The sequence below is a fragment of the Bos grunniens genome, chromosome X, assembly GCF_055505025.1.
Source record: "Bos grunniens cultivar Pamir isolate PY7600 chromosome X, Bosgru_T2T1.0, whole genome shotgun sequence".
Taxonomy (NCBI): Eukaryota; Metazoa; Chordata; class Mammalia; order Artiodactyla; family Bovidae; genus Bos; species Bos grunniens.
Window position 1 is genome coordinate 35,123,404 of NC_141194.1, and position 17,543 is coordinate 35,140,946.

The 17,543-nt window shown below is 36.1% G+C and overlaps 1 protein-coding gene across 2 annotated transcripts in view; it reads left to right on the forward strand.

Annotated features, from left to right (window-relative positions):
- Positions 1–17,543, forward strand: part of CFAP47 (cilia and flagella associated protein 47) — a 507,751-nt gene that overhangs the window by 107,448 nt on the left and 382,760 nt on the right. For both annotated transcript variants that reach the window (XM_086387631.1, XM_086387632.1), the window contains exons 23-24: positions 7,498–7,592; positions 12,838–12,997. In XM_086387631.1, coding sequence (XP_086243757.1) covers positions 7,498–7,592; positions 12,838–12,997 — 255 coding nt within the window. The remainder of the gene's footprint in view (positions 1–7,497; positions 7,593–12,837; positions 12,998–17,543) is intronic.

Below are 17,543 nucleotides of genomic sequence, written 5' to 3' on the forward strand. Positions count from 1 at the left end.
ATGAGCTAGTGATTACCAGTGGGGAGGGGTGATGTAGAGGTATACGGGTATCTCACCTATGCAACTGTGGTTCACATTCAAAACTCAAATAACCAGTTTTCTTATCAGTAAAAAAGGACAATTGATAGCTTCTTTATGTACTTGGCAAAGTGGAAAGCACCATGGAAAGCACTAGTCAAGTAGAAGGTATATTTTAAATTAGCAAACTGTAACTTAAACCAAGGAAATTATAAATATTATAGATACAGCCCCCACATATTGGTTTTCTCTATTAAGAATATTCCCTAGGAATTTATTCTAAGAGAGGAAACAAAGGAATATATAAAGATATTCATCAGAGCATTACCAATGATTGTGAAATACTGGGAGTAGACTAAATGTCCAGTAATAGGGGATTGGCTAATTAGGTTATTCTTTGACTATGTTAAGGAATGTTATACCTCTATGAAAATTCATGATAGCTTGTTAAATAAGAAAAAGTGCAGATTACAAAACCTATGGTTGTGTGGCCCTACTTTTGGGTTATGTCAAAATATATATAGGAAAAAATATATGTAGACAAAACATGAACAGTAATGGTTACTGAGTAGATATAGTATAGGTAATTTTGAGGGGTGATTTTTTCTGTTCTTACAGTTTTCTTTATAACGAACGTACAACTAAGTTATTAGAAAAAAACTCACTGTAATCCATGACATTAATGGATTTCCCCAGTTGATCAGTGGTAAAGAACAGTTCTATGAAGTCAAATCCTATGAAGTCAAATCCCTTATGACTATGCAGTGTAAGTGAGAAATAGATTTAAGGGACTAGATCTGATAGACAGAGTGCCTGAAGAACTATGGATGGAGGTTCGTGACATTATACCGGAGACAGGAATCAAGACCATCCCCAAGAAAAAGAAATGCAAAAAAGCAAAATGGCTGTCTGAGGAGGCCTTACAAATAGCTGTGAAAAGAAGGGAAGGGAAAAGCAAAGGAGAAAAGGAAGGACACACCCATTTGAATGCAGACTTCAAAAGAATAGCAAGGAAAGATAAGAAAGCCTTCCTCAGAGATCAATGCAAAGAAATAGAGGAAAACAATGGAATAGGAAAGACTAGAGATCTCTTCAAGAAAATGAAGGATACCAAGGGAACATTTCATGCAAAGATGGGGTCAATAAAGGACAGAAATGGTAGGGACCTAACAGAAGCAGAAGATATTAAGAGGTAGCAAGAATACACAGAAGAACTGTACAAAAAAGATCTTCACAACAAAGATAACTACAATGGCGTGATCATTCAGATAGAGCCAGACATCCTGGAATGTAAAGTCAAATGGGCCTTAGGAAGCATCACTGTGAACAAAGCTAGTGGAGGTGATGAAATTCCAGTTGAGCTATTTCAAATCCTGAAAGACGATGCTGTGAAAGTGCTGCACTCAATATGCCAGCAAATTTGGAAAGTAAGGAAAACCACTAGACCATTCAGGTATGACCTAAGTCAAATCCCTTATGATTATACAGTGGAAGTGAGAAATAGATTCAATAGACTAGATCTGATAGACAGAGTACCTGATGAACTATGGATGGAGGTTCGTGACATTGTATGGGAGACAGGGATCAAGACCATCCCCATGGAAAAGAAATGCAAAAAAGGAAAATGGCTGTCTGAGGAGGCCTTACAAATAGCTGTGAAAAGAAGAGAAGCGAAAAGCAAGGGAGAAAAGGAAAGATATACCCATTTGAATGCAGAGTTCCAAAGAATAGCAAGAAGAGATAAGAAAGCCTTCCTCAGTGATCAATGCAAAGAAATAGAGGAAAACAACAGAATGGGAAAGACTAGAGATGTCTTCAAGAAAATTAGAGATACCAAGGGAACATTTCATGCAAAGATGGGCTCGATAAAGGACAGAAATGGAATGGACCTAACAGAAGCAGAAGATATTAAGAAGCGGTGGCAAGAATACACAGAAGAACTGTTCAAAAAAGATCTTCATGACCCAGATAATCACAATGGTGTGATCACTCACCTAGAGCCAGACATCCTGGAATGTGAAGTGAAGTGGGCCTTAGAAAGCATCACTACGAACAAAGCTAGTGGAGGTGATGGAATTCCAGTTGAGCTATTTCAAATCCTAAAAGATGATGCTGTGAAAGTGCTGCACTCAATATGCCAGCAAATTTGGAAAACTCGGCAGTGGCCACAGGACTGGAAAAGGTTCATTTTCATTCCAATCCCAAAGAAAGGCAATGGCAAAGAATGCTCAAACTACCACACAATTGCACTCATCTCACACGCTAGTAAAGTAATGCTCAAAATTCTCCAAGCCAGGCTTCAGCAATATGTGAACCATGAACTTCCAGATGTTCAAGCTGGTTTTAGAAAAGGCAGAGGAACCAGAGATCAAATTGCCAACATCCCCTGGATCATCAAAAATGCAAGAGAGTTCCAGAAAAACATCTATTTCTGCTTTATTGACTATGCCAAAACCTTTGACTGTGTGGATCACAATAAACTGTGGAAAATTCTGAAAGGGATAGGAATACCAGACCACCTGACCTGCCTCTTGAGAAATTTGTATGCAGGTCAGGAAGCAACAGTTAGAACTGGACATGGAACAACAGACTGGTTCCAAATAGGAAAAGGAGTACGTCAAGGCTGTATATTGTCACCCTGCTTATTTAACTTCTATGCAGAGTACATCATGAGAAACACTGGGCTGGAAGAAGCACAAGCTGGAATCAGGATTGCCGGAGAAATATCAATAACCTCAGATATGCAGATGATACCACCCTTATGGCAGAAAGTGAAGAAGAACTAAAGAGCCTCTTGATGAAGGTTTACGAGGAGAGTGAAAAAGTTGGCTTAAAGCACAACATACAGAAAACTAAAATCATGGCATCTGGTCCCATCACTTCATGGCAGATTGATGGGGAAACAGTGGCTGACTTTAGTTTTCTGGGCTCCAAAATCACTGCAGATGCTGACTGCAACCATGAAATTAAAAGATGCTTACTCCTTGGAAGGAAAGTTATGACCAACCTAGATGGCATACTGAAAAGGAGAGACATTACTTTGCCAACAAAGGTCCATCTAGTCAAGGCTATGGTTTTTCCAGTGGTCATGTATGGATGTGAGAGTTGGACTATAAACAAAGCTGAGTGCCGAAGAATTGATGCTTTTGAACTGTGGTGTTAGAGAAGACTCTTGAGACTCCCTTGGACTGCAAGGAGATCCAACCAGTCCATCCTAAGGGAAATCAGTCCTGAGTATTCATTGGAAGGACTGATGCTAAAGCTGAAACTCCAATACTTTGGCCACCTGATGTGAAGAACTGACTTATTGGAAAAGTCCCTGATGCTGGGAAAGATTGAGGGCAGGAGGAGAAGGGGATGACAGAGGATGAGGTGATTGGATGGCATCACTGACTCAATGGACATGGGTTTGGGTGAACTCCAGGTTTTCATGATGGATAGGGAGGCCTGGTTTGCTGTGGTTCGTGGGGTCACAAAGAGTTGGACACTACTGAGCGACTGAACTGAATGGTTTTCTTTATAAAAAAAAAACATACAACTAAGTTATTAGAAAAAAAAACTCAATGTAATCCATGACATTAATGGGTTTCCCCCATTCCTCAGTGGTAAAGAATCCACCTGCAATGCTGGAGACACAAGACACGCAGGTTTGGTCTTTGTGTCAGGGATATCCCCTAGAGGAGAGCATTTCAACCCACTTCAATTTTCCTGCCTGGAAAATTCCATGGACAGAGGAGCCTGGCGGGCTACAGTCCATGGAGTCACAAAGAACTGAATACAACTGAAATGACTAAGCATGCATGCACACATCACATTAATAACCTTAAGATAAAAATACCATATGTTCATATCAATAGACGCAGGAAAAAAAGCATTTTACAAAATCCATTACTCATTAAAAAAAAAAAAACAGTAAATGAGTGATGGAAAGGAAGTTTCTCCAGTTGATAAAAAATATCTACATAAAAACCTCACAAATAACATTCTTTTTTTTTAATATTGAAGTATAGTTGATTAACAATGGTGTCTTAGTTGCATATGTGAAGCAAAGTGATTCAGTTATACATAGACATGTATCTATTCGTTTTCAAATTGTTTTCCCAATTAGGTTGTTACAGAATATTGAATAGAGTTCCCTGTACTATACAGTAGGTCCTTGTTGGTTATCCATTTTAAGTGTAGCTTGAAGCTTTCTCGTTAAGGTCAGAAACCAGGCTAGGCTATCCCCTCTCACCCCTCTTTCTCAACATTGTATAAGAAGACCTAGGTAATGTAATAAGACAGAAAAAGGAGTTGAAAAGTATACAGATTGGGAAGGAAGAATTAAACTGCCTTTTAGTTCACAGATGACATGATTGTCTGTAGAAAATCTGAGTCAATTAAAAAAAAAAAGCCTCATGGAACTAGTAAGCTATTATAGTAAGGTTTCAGGATACAGGTTACTAAACAAAAGTCAGTTGCTTTTCTGTATGCATGCCCACTCAGTCATGCCCAACTCTTTGCAACCCCATGGACTGTAGCCCACCAGAGTCCTCTGTTCATTTGATTTTTCAGGCAAGAGTACTCAAGTAGGTTGTCATTTCCTCCTCCAAGGGATCTTCCTGACCCAGGAATCAAACTGACGTCTCTTGGGTCTCCTTTTTGGCAGGCGGATTCTTTACCACTGAGCCACCTGGGAAAACAAGTAGTGAAAAATGAAATTTAAAGTTAAATACAAAATAGCATTTATATTAGCACCCAACAAAAATGAAGTACTTAGGTATAAATCAAACAATATAGTTACAGATCTATATGAGAACTGTAAAACTCTGGTGAAAGATATCAAAGGAGAATTAAATGGAGCAATCATTCTGTGTTAATGCATGGGAAGACTCAATATTGTCATGTTGGCTGTCCTTCCCAACTTGATCTAGAGATTCAATGCATTCCCAGTCAAAATCTCAGCAAGTTATTTTGTGGATATTGACAGACATATTGATTCAAAGTTTATATGAAAAAAGAAAAGACCCACAATGACCAGTGTGGTATTGAAGGAACAGAACAAAGAAGACAGACACTACCTGACTTCAAGACTTACTTCAATGGTGCAATAATCAAGAGAGTTTATTGACAAAGCTAGACAAATAGATCAATGGAACAGGAAAGAGAGCCCAGAAACAGCCCCACATAAATATAGTAAGCTCATCTTTGACAAAGAAACAGAGGCAATACAACTCAGAATAAATCGTCTTTTTTAAAGAATGTAACTGAAACAGTAGACATCCATAAGTTAAAAAAATGAATCTATATTTGGCAAAACTAATACAATATTGTAAAGTTTAAAAATAAAATAAAATTAAAAAAAAATAAATCTAGATACAGATTTTATATACTTCACAAAAATTAACTCAAAATGATTACAGACCTAAATGTAAAAGGCAAAACTATAAAACTCATAGAAGATAACATAGGAAAACATCCCTAAAATGACCTTGGGTTTGGCAGTGACCTTTTAGTTACAAGAAAAAAGATATGATCTGTGAAAGAGAGAATTAATAAGCTAGACCTCATAATAATAAAGATTTCTGCTCTGCAAAATATGCTATCAAGATACCAAAATGAAAAGCCACTGACTGGAAGAAAATATTTACAAAAGACATATCTAATAAAGAACTATTCTGCAAAATAAAGAACTCTTTAAATTCAACAGTAAGAAAAACAAACCATTTGAAACCTGAGCCAATGATATGAGCATACAACTTACCAATGGCAATACACCAAAGGTAGATAAGCATGTGAAAAAGTGCTCCACATCATATGTTATCAAGGAAATTAAAATTAAAACAACAGTACGAAGCACTATGCATCTATTAGAATGGCCAAAATCCAGAGCATTGACAATGCTAAATGCTGATGAGGATGTGGACAATAGAACTGGTGTGAATGCAGTTGCTAGTGAGATTGCATTGCTGATGGAATTGAAAGATGGTACTACTACTTTGGAAAACAGTTGGTCATTTGGTGGTTTTTTCCCCAATGCTAAACATATTCTTACCATACAATGTGGCAGATTGCTGTCCTTTGTATTTACCCAAATGAGTTGAAAACTCATATTTACACAAAAATGTGCGTGTAAGTTTTTATGGCAACTATGTTAATCATTTCCAAAACTTGGAAGCAACCAAGGTGTTCTTCAGTAGCTGAATGGGTAAACTGCAGTATTGAGTTGGCCAAAAAGTTGTTAGAATTTTTGCAGACAATGGAATATTATTTAGTGCTAAAAAGAAATGAGCTATCAGGTCATGAAAAGACATGGATGAACCTTAAATGTATAGCACTGAGTGAAATAATCTAATCTCATAAGACTATATGCTGTATCATTCCAACTATATGACATTTTGGAAAATGCAAAACCATGGAGGCAATAAAAAGATCAGTGGCTTCCAAGGATTGTAGTAGAAAGAGACAAATAGGTAGACCACAGAGGATTTAGGGGGCAGTGAATCTCCTCTATATGAAACAGTAATGCTGGATGTCATTATACATTTGTTCAAACCTATAAAATGTACAACACTATGAATGACCCCTAATGTAAACAGTGAACATTATGTTATAATAATGTATCATTGCAGGTTCCTGTATAATGAATGTACCACTGTGGTAGAGGATGTTGATAATGGAAGAGGCTGTGTGTGTGTGGCAGTGGGGAGGGGGATATAAAGGATATCTCTGTATTTTCTGCACAATTCTGTGAACTAAAATTACTCTTAACAATCTATTTAAAAATATAAGAGTTTCCAGCAGATAATAATTCCTTATCTAATGTATTTTTATAGATAATTGTATTCCTGATCTTCCATAGAATAACCATTTTCTCCCTGGAGCTTTTTGTTTCATGTATGTTTCATGATATGCCATATATATATTTTCCCTTTATTACAATAATTTTTATTTCTGTATTTCTCTTCACTTCTCTACTTCTGCATTGGTCAAACTTTACTGTGGAGATCGTTTTAATTTTGTCTACTTTTTGTCCTGAGATAAATATTTAGTATATTTTATGTTCTTTTATTGTCTCAAGGGTACATTTTATATTTACTTGTAATTAACTACCATTACAAAATTGGAACTTATGATAATCCAAGTTATTCCTGAAATGTTTTTAAAAATAATTTTGTTTCCTGGCTGGAAATATAGCAATAGGTAGAAAATTTAAGGTAAAGTAAGAATTATCTGTGAGCTTATGTCATTAATATTTTAACAGTATGTTCCCTGGTGACTCAGATGGTAAAGAATATGCCTGCCGATGCAGGAGGTGTGGGTTTGATCCCTGAGTCGGGAAGATCCCCTGGAGAAGGGAATGGCTACCTACCCCATTATTCTTCCCTGGAGAATTCCATGGACAGAGGATCCTGGCAGGATCCAGTCCTTGAGGTCGCAAAGAGTCAGACACGACTGAGCAACTAACACTTTCACTTTACTTTTACTTTCCTTTTGCAGTGTTGCAAGCACCAGTGACATTATCCAGCACTCATTTTATCTTTGAAATCCCATTACATAGTCTGGATCCTAATAACAGGGTCACAAAAACTCAGGTATGTATAATTGATACAGTTTACAATTTTTTTTTCTGATTATGGTTTTTAGCTTATTAAGATGATTATTCTGAAGCCTGTGTTGTAAGAATATGTGTGTGTGTGTGTGTATATATATATATATATATATAGAGAGAGAGAGAGAGAGAGCCTATTTCTCATAAGTAATAATCAAAGTACATAAACACATATAAAGCCATTTATATGTTTATATTTTAATGTAAAACTAAAATATAAAATAAATTGAATGGTTATCTGTCTTATACAAATAGAAGCTACGGTTAAAATTCACATGAAATATGTTTCATACAGGTGAGGAAATTAATTGAGAGGCAATAATATAAATTGAAAAAGTCCAGATATATTATAGTCACTTCTATGATAATCTGCTCTTTTTTTCTTATTAGATATTTCTGCCTTTCTTCTAATTATGAATCCATCTGAAAATATAAAGATATGCATAAGAAAGAAGCTCAGGCATATATTGTAGAAATTTGTATTTGTGGTGCTCCTTTTTTGTCTTCTATATCACTTTTCCTGCATTTGTGAATAGAATCCTTTATATTGTAAAAGACACTTTGCCGATGTATAATGTAATTAAGATTAATGATCCTGAGCACGAGGGATTATCTGAGATTATGCATGTGGCCCCAGTTTTATCACATGAGAAGTTATAAACAGAGAACTTTTCTTGACTGTGGTCAGAAGTCGTGATGACAGAAGAGTGGTCAGAGAGATGTGATGTTGCTGGTGCAAGGAGGCCACCAGCCAAAGATGTCTGAACTGAGAATGGCAGGAAAACAGATTCTTCTCTAGAGCCTCTGGAAAGTATCACAGTTCCTCTGATTTTAGTCTTGTGATTTTAGTCTTCTTGATTTTAGTCCAGTGATATTTGCATTGACCTTCTAATCAATAAGACTCTAATGTGACACATTTGTGTTGTTTTAAACCACTGTTTGTGGTAATTTGTTGTGGAAGCAATTAAAAACCTAAAGTAAGCTATGTTAGCATCACACAGAATTAACTATAACTATTTTAGAGAAAATTGAAATAAGAATTGGTTAAAATTGGTTGCTTCTGGGAAACAGGAGTGTTGATGAGTAAGAGTTGAGTGGGCCAACTTTTTGATAAGTATATTTTCCCTATTTGTATAAACTATGTACATGTATCATTATGATGAATTTATAAAGAAAAATAACACAATACTACATATACTTGGAGAAGGAAATGGCAACCTACTCCGATGTTCTTGCCTGGTATATCCCACGGACAGAGGAGCCTGGAGGCCTGCAGTCCATGGGGTCATGAGAGTTGGACATGACTTAGCGACTAAACCACCACTTATACTAAATTAATTAACCAATGTTTCTCCCTTGATGAGTGCATCAGTTCTATTATTAGGATAGGATATAGAAAGAAGTGAATTGTATTTTGGAGATACCATTTCCTCAAATTCAGAATGAGAAAAATGAGGCATTCACATAACTAGCATGATACCATGCCCACCTTCTGTGTTAAGAAAAGGAAAAAAAAGATGTCTTCTTTACAAGGTGCAAAGGAACTTCCTTACAGAGTACACAAATATTAGGACTAAATAGATGTCTCAGTACATACAGACATTTCAGAATAAAATTGACTCATTTTTAAAATCCTGATTATTTTAAATCAATCATGCTTTGAAAGAAACAAAGTATGCTATTTTATTGTGGTGATGATTACATAGATCATTCTATACTCTTCAAATTTTGAAGAGCAGGGTTTTTAAAAACCTGGTTGAAGGTTTTATTTTCATAATGATTAGCACTGGAAAGATGAGTCTGCATACAAGTCATGTACATAGCTCCCAGATTCACAGGAATTTCACAAAGACAGTGCAGAGAGATTTGGCATACACGTTACACAACTTTCCCTAGTGTTAACACCTTATACAACCAGGAAACATTTTTTAACACTAACAAATTAGCATTAATAAGCTCAACATTCAGAAAATGAAGATCATGGCATCCGGTCCCACCACTTCATGGGAAATAGATGGGGAAACAGTGGAAACAGTGGCAGACTTTATTTTTCTGGGCTCCAAAATCACTGCAGATGGTGACTGCAGCCAGGAAATTAAAAGATGCTTACTCCTTGGGAGAAAAGTTATGACCAACCTAGATAGCATATTTAAAAACAGAGACATTACTTTGCCAACAAAGGTCCATCTAGTCAAGGCTATGGTTTTTCCTGTGGTCATGTATGGATGTGAGAGTTGGACTGTGAAGAAAGCTGAGTGCCGAAGAATTGATGCTTTTGAACTGTGGTGTTGGAGAAGACTCTTGAGAGTCCCTTGGACTGCAAGGAGATCCAACCAGTCCATTCTAAAGGAGATCAGCCCTGGGGTTTCTTTGGAAGGAATGATGCTAAAGCTGAAACTCCAGTACTTTGGCCACCTCATGCGAAGAGTTGATTCATTGGAAAAGACTCTGATGCTGGGAGGGATTGGGGGCAGGAGGAGAAGGGGACGACAGAGGATGAGCTGGCTGGATGGCATCACCGACTTGATGGACGTGAGTTTGAGTGAACTCCGGGAGTTGGTGATGGACAGGGAGGCCTGACGTGCTGCGATTCATGGGGTCACAAAGAGTCAGACACGACTGAGTGACTGAAGTGAACTGAACTGAACTGAAAATATTATTAGCTAAACAACAGACTGCATTCGGATTTCACTTTTACTGCCCAGGGTCCTATCCAGCATACCATATGGCATTTAGTCTCTTCTATTACATGATAGGTTCTCAAACTTGCTGATATTTTATGACCTTGTTAATTTTAAAGAATACTGGTCTGGTAGTTTTTTTTTTTTTTTTTTTTCCAGAATGTTCCTTAATTTTGGTTTGTCTTATATTTTTCACCTGACTGGTCTCCGTTCTTATTTTCTATGGACTTTGGGGAAGAAAATGTCACATAGATGAAATGTTCATTTTGTCACATCATGTGAAAGGAGTATATGTTATCAATAAACACACCGTGTTTCTCTACTGTAAAGCTGGAGAAGCCATTTTTCCCCTTTGCACACTATACTGTGGAAGGGAGTCATCAATTTCAGCCCACACTCAAGGTGTAGGGGGTCAAGCTCCATCTTCTGGAGGGGACATTTACGTATATTATTTGGAATGTTTCTGTAAGAAAGGTTATTCCCTTCCTCCCTCCCTTTATTTATTTATTTGTCAGTATGAACCCACATATATTTATTTCCTACTCTCAGTTTTAATCCAATGTTCATTTTTGTTTATGCTGCTAAAATTGTTCCAACTTTGGCTATTAGAACATCTTTTAGATTGACCCTTTGACGTGCTCTTGTTCTTATGATTTTTAAACATTTCTCTTACTTTCTATGACTACAAAATGGTCAAGGGCCACTTTTATTTTAGTTGTTCTAGCTCTCGAGTCAACATTTTCTCCAAGAAACCTCAGTATCTTTTATGGGAGAATGGTATTTAGAAAACAAGGTCTATATACAAGATGTGCTAGCTGCTACTGTGGTGTCACATGTTCTAGGTCCTTTTGGGAGATAGTGCCAGGAAATATTTGTATGTGTAAAAATCCATGAATACACATATATTGGTAATTTTTCTATCTACCTGCCTATCATCTATTTATATCTACCTTTTCCTGTCTACCTATCTAAACATGAGTTTTAACTTATAGCTCTTACTCTAATCCTGCGCCACAAGGTTCATTCCATCTTTCTCCCTTGTTCATTTTTAACTCTTCTATGACAATGAGAAGTCTGAATCTCTTATTTATAATGTATTTACTTATTTTTTTTTAACCCTGGTGTACTTAGTAAAGAAGTTTCAGGATTTTTAACCTGCACTCTCACCCCACTCCAGTACTCTTGCCTGGAAAATCCCATGGACAGAGGAGCCTGTTGGGCTGCAGTCCATGGGGTCGCTAAGAGTCGGACACTACTGAGCGACGTCACTTTCACTTTTCACTTTCATGCATTGGAGAAGGAACTGGCAACCCACTCCAGGGTTCTTGCCTGGAGAATCCCAGGGACAGGGGAGCCTGATGTGCTGCTGTCTATGGGGTTGCACAGACTCGGACACAACTGAAGCAACTTAGCAGCAGCAGTAGCAGCAGCAACCTGTACTCTGTTAGAATTATTAGCATATTTTCCAACTAGAGTACAGTGTTTATAAAGAGTATCTTTTTGTCTTTAGCTTTATGTAGTTTCCAGTCAAAACACAGTTTTCCAGAATTATGTAGGCCATTCTTTACCCAGTACCTTCAGTGAGGTTATTTCATTCTTTTGCGATATAATTTGTCACAGTCTACAATCCATCCTGGGATCCCTGACATCTTGGTTGATTCCTTTTAATTTTCATATTTTTAAGTCTACTCCTTGCAGTATATAATTATTTGGGTTTTTGGAAATTGTATAGAAGGGTTTACCACTTCAGTGCCATATAGAACAGTTTTATTACACTGAAAAATCTCTCTATAACCCGTTGGCAATTAACTACTTCTCCTTCCACCAACATTTGGCAGCAATTGATTTTATTTTCCATCCACAAAATTTTGCATTTCCAGACTGACAGGTAATTTAATTATACAATATGTAGACATTTGGACTTAGCATCTTTCACTTAAAATTAAGTAAATATGTAATATTCACTTATGTTTTTACTTGAATTAACATTTTACTTATTTTATCACTGAATTTTATCCTATTTTATCGCTGTACTGCAGTTTTTTTATGCATTCATTTGTTGATAGAAACCATGTTTGTTTTGACTTCCAGTGGTTCGTGATTATGAGCAAAGCTATTGTAAACATTCACATACAGATTTTTGTATAAACATAAATTTTCAATTTACTTAGGAAAATAATTAAAACTAGGTTTACTGGGTCATTTGCTAAGTGTATGTTTAGCATTATAAGAAGCTGTCAAACTGTCTTCCAACATGACTGTACCAATTTGCATTCTACCTTCATGAATGAAGGTTCTTGTTACTCTGCATCCTTTCTAGCTAGCATAGCTCCTTTGAGTACTTTCATAGTTGTTAACAGGCTATGGACATATTCATGTACCTGTTTGTCTAATATTCACCTTTAAAACATTTTATCTGTGATTACCACTTTTAATTGCTTACTTTGTTCATAGGACCATCAAGTTGCTATGGCAATACAAACTAAATTTTAGATTGCATATTGTAATTTTTATAAATGTCTTCTTTTATTTTTTATGTGTGAACAGAATCTGGTCTTACATAATACTTCAAGAAAAGATGTAGTGTGGAATTTGGATATTAGAAATACTGGCAAGCTTTTCAAAGATGGTATATTCAAATTTAGCACACTCAGTGGAACTCTGCAACCAAATGAAGAGTGTAATGTTGCTGTAAATTTCTGTCCAAGTAGGTACCTTTTTCCTGTATTTGTTGTTATTTCTATATCAGTTTATCATTCACATATTTTATTTTACTATGTATATGAAACTTTATATTATTATATGTACTTAAAACAGTTTTAAGAAATTTCTTACTAAAATTTTGTAGTAACTATCATTATAAATGACTCCCTTTGATCCTTTCCTCCTGGTGTTCATGCTGTTATATACTCCCCTCCTACATCAAATAAGGTTAATATATGACTTGTGGGATTTTATGGATGTGATGGTGTCTGATCTCTAAGGGTTTATCAGAAAAGACATCACAACCTCTGACTTACATGGATTGCTTGCTTTGGGGAAAGCTGGCCAGAATGTTTGTTTATCTATATTTCTACTTTCCTGGTTTTTTTTAATTGCAAAAATATAACTGTACCTTTTAATAATTGGTATAACAGTTTTCTTCCATTAAATATCTATTTGAAAACAATTTGGAAGCTTTACACATTTGATTTTCTAATGAACTACAGATTATTTTTTCTAGTTTCTAGAAAAAGGCGTATAATTGAGTTTTTCCCTTCAAGAATAATATGCTTTTCCAGCAATCAAGGTGTTGTTTTATATGCATCACTGTATAAAAAACAAAAATATCTTTCCCCCCTGAATTATCTTGGTACCTTGTTGAAAATCAACTAACCATAAACATGATTCTTTATTTCTCTTGGTCTTAGAGAATGGCTTGTGAAGTATTTTATTCCCTTCATTTCTGTTTTTATGAAGATTGATATTAATTATTCATGAAATGTTTGGTAAATTCCACCAATGAAGTTGTTTCAGCTTTGGCTGTTCCATGTGGGAAATGTTTTGATTCCTACTTTCATTCCTTTAAGTATATTCATATTTTAAGTTCATATTTAGTTCATATTTTATATTTCTTCTTATAATTATAATTCTTATAATTACATATTATAATATGTAGTTCATATTTTATATTTCTTCTTTCATCAATTGAAGTAGTTTATATCTTTCTAGAAATTTATCCATTTGTTCTAGGTTATCTAATTTGTTTGTATATAGTTGTACATTGTGTTCTCTCATAATTCATTTATTACATTTCTGTAAAGTGAGCATTTTCCCTTTTTTATTCATGATTTTTGAATCTTTTCTTTCTTTTTTCTTGGTCAGTCTTGCTAATGATTTTTAAAATTTGTTATTTTCAAAGACCAACTTTTGATTGCCTAATTTTTTTCCTGTGCTTAAAGTCAATTAATTTCTGTTCTAATATTTATTATTTTCTCTATTCTGCTTTGTTTGGCTGTAATTTTTTTTCTTATCTCTTAGGGTGCAAGGTGTTAGGTATTGATTTGAAACATCTTTTTATATATAGACATTTATAGTTATAAATTTCACTCTGAGCACTGATTTAGGTGTATCACATAAATTTTGGCATGTTTTGTTTTCCTTTTAATCTCAAGGTATTTTTTTTTAACTTACCTTACCACTCCTTAACAATTATTTTTTTGTGGAGTGTGCTGTTTAATTTTCATGTATTTGAGAATTTCCCATATTTCACTTTAATATTGAGTTCTATTTTTATTACATTGTTGTTGCAGAACATAGTTTATATGGTTTTAGTCTTTTTTTAATGGAGTGAAAGTCACTCAGTCATGTCTGAGTCTTTGTGACTCCATGGACTATAATTCTCCAGGCCAGAATACTGGAGTGGGTAGCTGTTCCCTTCTCCACAGGATCTTCCCAACCCAGGAATCAAACAGGGGTCTCCTGCATTGCAGGCGGATTCTTTACCAGATCACCTTATACCCTAAAATATGATCTACCCAAGAGAATGTTCCACATACACTTGAGAAGTTTATGTATTTTGCTTTTGTTAGAGGAAATGTTCCATAGATGTGTGTTAGGTCTACTTCATTTATAATGTTGTGTAAGTCTTTTTATTTCTTTAGTGATCTACCTACTTGACTTTCCCACATTTGTGAGTGGTTGTTGAAGTTTTAAAGGGTTTTTATTTCATTATTTATTTATCCTTTCAATTCTATCAGATTTTTCTCAAGTACTTTGTGGCTCTGTTAAGTATGTGTATGTTTATAATTGTTTTATATTCTTGATGGGCTTCCCTGATAGCTCAGTTGATAAATAATCCGCCTGTAGTGCAGGAGACCCCGGTTCAATTCCTAGATTGGGAGGATCCTCTGGAGAAGGGATGGGCTACCCACTCCAGTATTCTTGGGCTTCCCTTGTGGCTCGGCTGGTAAAGAATCTGCCGGCAATGTGGGAGACCTGGGTTCGATCCCTGAGTTGGGAAGATCCCCTGGAGAAGGCAAAGGCTACCCACTCCAGTATTCTGGCCTGGAGAATTCCATGAACTGTATAGTCCGTGGAGTCACAAAGAGTTGGACACAACTGAGCAACTTTCACTTTACTTCACTACTTCACATTTCTTCTTGATAGCTTATCCTGTTATTAGTACATATAGCACCCTTATTTATCTATAGTAGCAATTCTTTTCTTAATATTTATTTTCTGTTATTGTTATAGTCACTGCAGTTCTCTTTTAGTTACTACTTGCATGTATATTATTTCTCTGTCCTTTTACTTTCGAGTGAGTTGTTTTTTGAATCTAAAAGTATCTCCTGTAGATGACATGAATTTGGATTGTTTTTATTTTTATAATTTATTTATTTTTGGCTATGCTGGGTCTTTGTTGCTCTGTGAGCTTTCTGTAGTTGTGGAGTGAGAGATACTCTCCAGTTGCAGTTACATGGGCTTCTCATTGAGGTGGTTTCAGTAGCTGAGGTGTGAGGGCTCAGTAGTTGTGGTTCCTGGGCTCTAGAGCATAGGCTCAATAGTTGTCAGGGAGGCCCTGGATTTTTTTTTAATCTAAATTTTACTTATCTCAGCCTTTTTGTTGCTGTATTGAATTACTTTACTTTTACTGATTGATTACTAATGAAGTGAAGGAAAGATTTACATCTTTTTGTTATTTGCTTTCTGTATGTCTTTTAGTTTAACATTTTACTTCTCTTGTTTCTTTCACAAATTTTGAGGTATTTTCATGGTGATTTTCCTGAAAAAAATACAACTAACATATTAGTTTTTAAAATATAATTGAGATAAATACCAAGTTTTTGTCGATAGTATGCAAAAACTTTGCTCCAATATAGCATCCCTGCTTAAAGCTCAACATTCAGAAAACTAAGATCATGGCATCTGGTCCCATCACTTCATGGCAAATCGATGGGGAAACAGTGGAAACAGTGGCTGACTTTATTTTTCTGGGCTCCAAAATCACTGCAGATGGTGATTGCAGCCATGAAATTAAAAGACGCTTACTCCTTGGAAGGAAAGTTATGACCAACCTAGACAGCATATTAAAAAGCAGAGATGTTATTGTGTCAACAAAGATCTGTCTAGTCAAGGCTATGGTTTTTCTAGTAGTCATGTGAGAGTTGGACTATAAGAAAGCTGAGAGCAGAAGAATTGATGCTTTTAAACTGTGGTGTTGGAGAAGACTCTTGAGAGTCCCTTGGACTGCAAGCATATTGAACCAGTCCATCCTAAAAGAGATCAGTCCTGGGTGTTCATTGGAGGGACTCATGTTGAAGCTGAAACTCCAATACTTTGGCCACCTGATGTGGAGAGCTGACTCATTTGAAAAGACCCTGATGCTGGGAAAGATTGAGGGCAGGAGGAGAAGGGGATGATAGAGGATGAGATGGTTAGTTGGCATCACTGACACAATGGATATGGGTTTGGGTGGACTCCGGGAGTTGGTGATGGACAGGGAGGCCTGGTTTACTGCGGTTCATGGGGTCGCAAAGAGTCGGACACGACTGAGCAACTGAACTGAACAGGAAGATGCCTCATGCACAGATACCTAGGAAATTAAGTCTAACCAACACTAGTCTATCAGCTAACCCAACCCACTCCCCACCCCCGCACCCCATCTGACCCCATGAGATCAGGTTGAGTCTGTATTCTAAAACGACACCGTCTCATAGCTTCTTGCCCTTCCCTATTCTGCTTCCCTCCTTTACCCACAGGTTCCTCTGAGAGCACTCCGGCAGTAAATCACTTGCATTGGGATCTCTCGGACACTACCATATTTTACACTACTGGCAATCTAATACCAGTGACTAGCTATGTCAATAGTAGAAAAGGCAGTATAAGAACCTGTTACTACTTTTAAAGTCTTAAGAATTCATTAAGCTGTGTGTTCGCTCTCAGTAATATTCTGTAAGACAGTGTTGCAGTAAATCTACATCCAGCATACCTTTTATCCTGGCCTTGTATATTCAGTGTAGATTTATAGGTGAGAGAGAAGACATCAGATACTGTGATTAGTAGACTTTAAAAATCTTTTTATTTTGTATTCCCTCTGTTTAGAACTCTGAAAATATGATAGAAAGCATCAAATATTCCCTGCAATCTAAAGTTTACTTTGTAAAACTTATTAGGTCTCATTGTATATTTCTGTGAATTTCTTCTTAGTTTCTAATGTGTCTGGTACTAAAAGAAATAGCATAAAAACTAGTCCAGCCAAAGCTACCATCTGT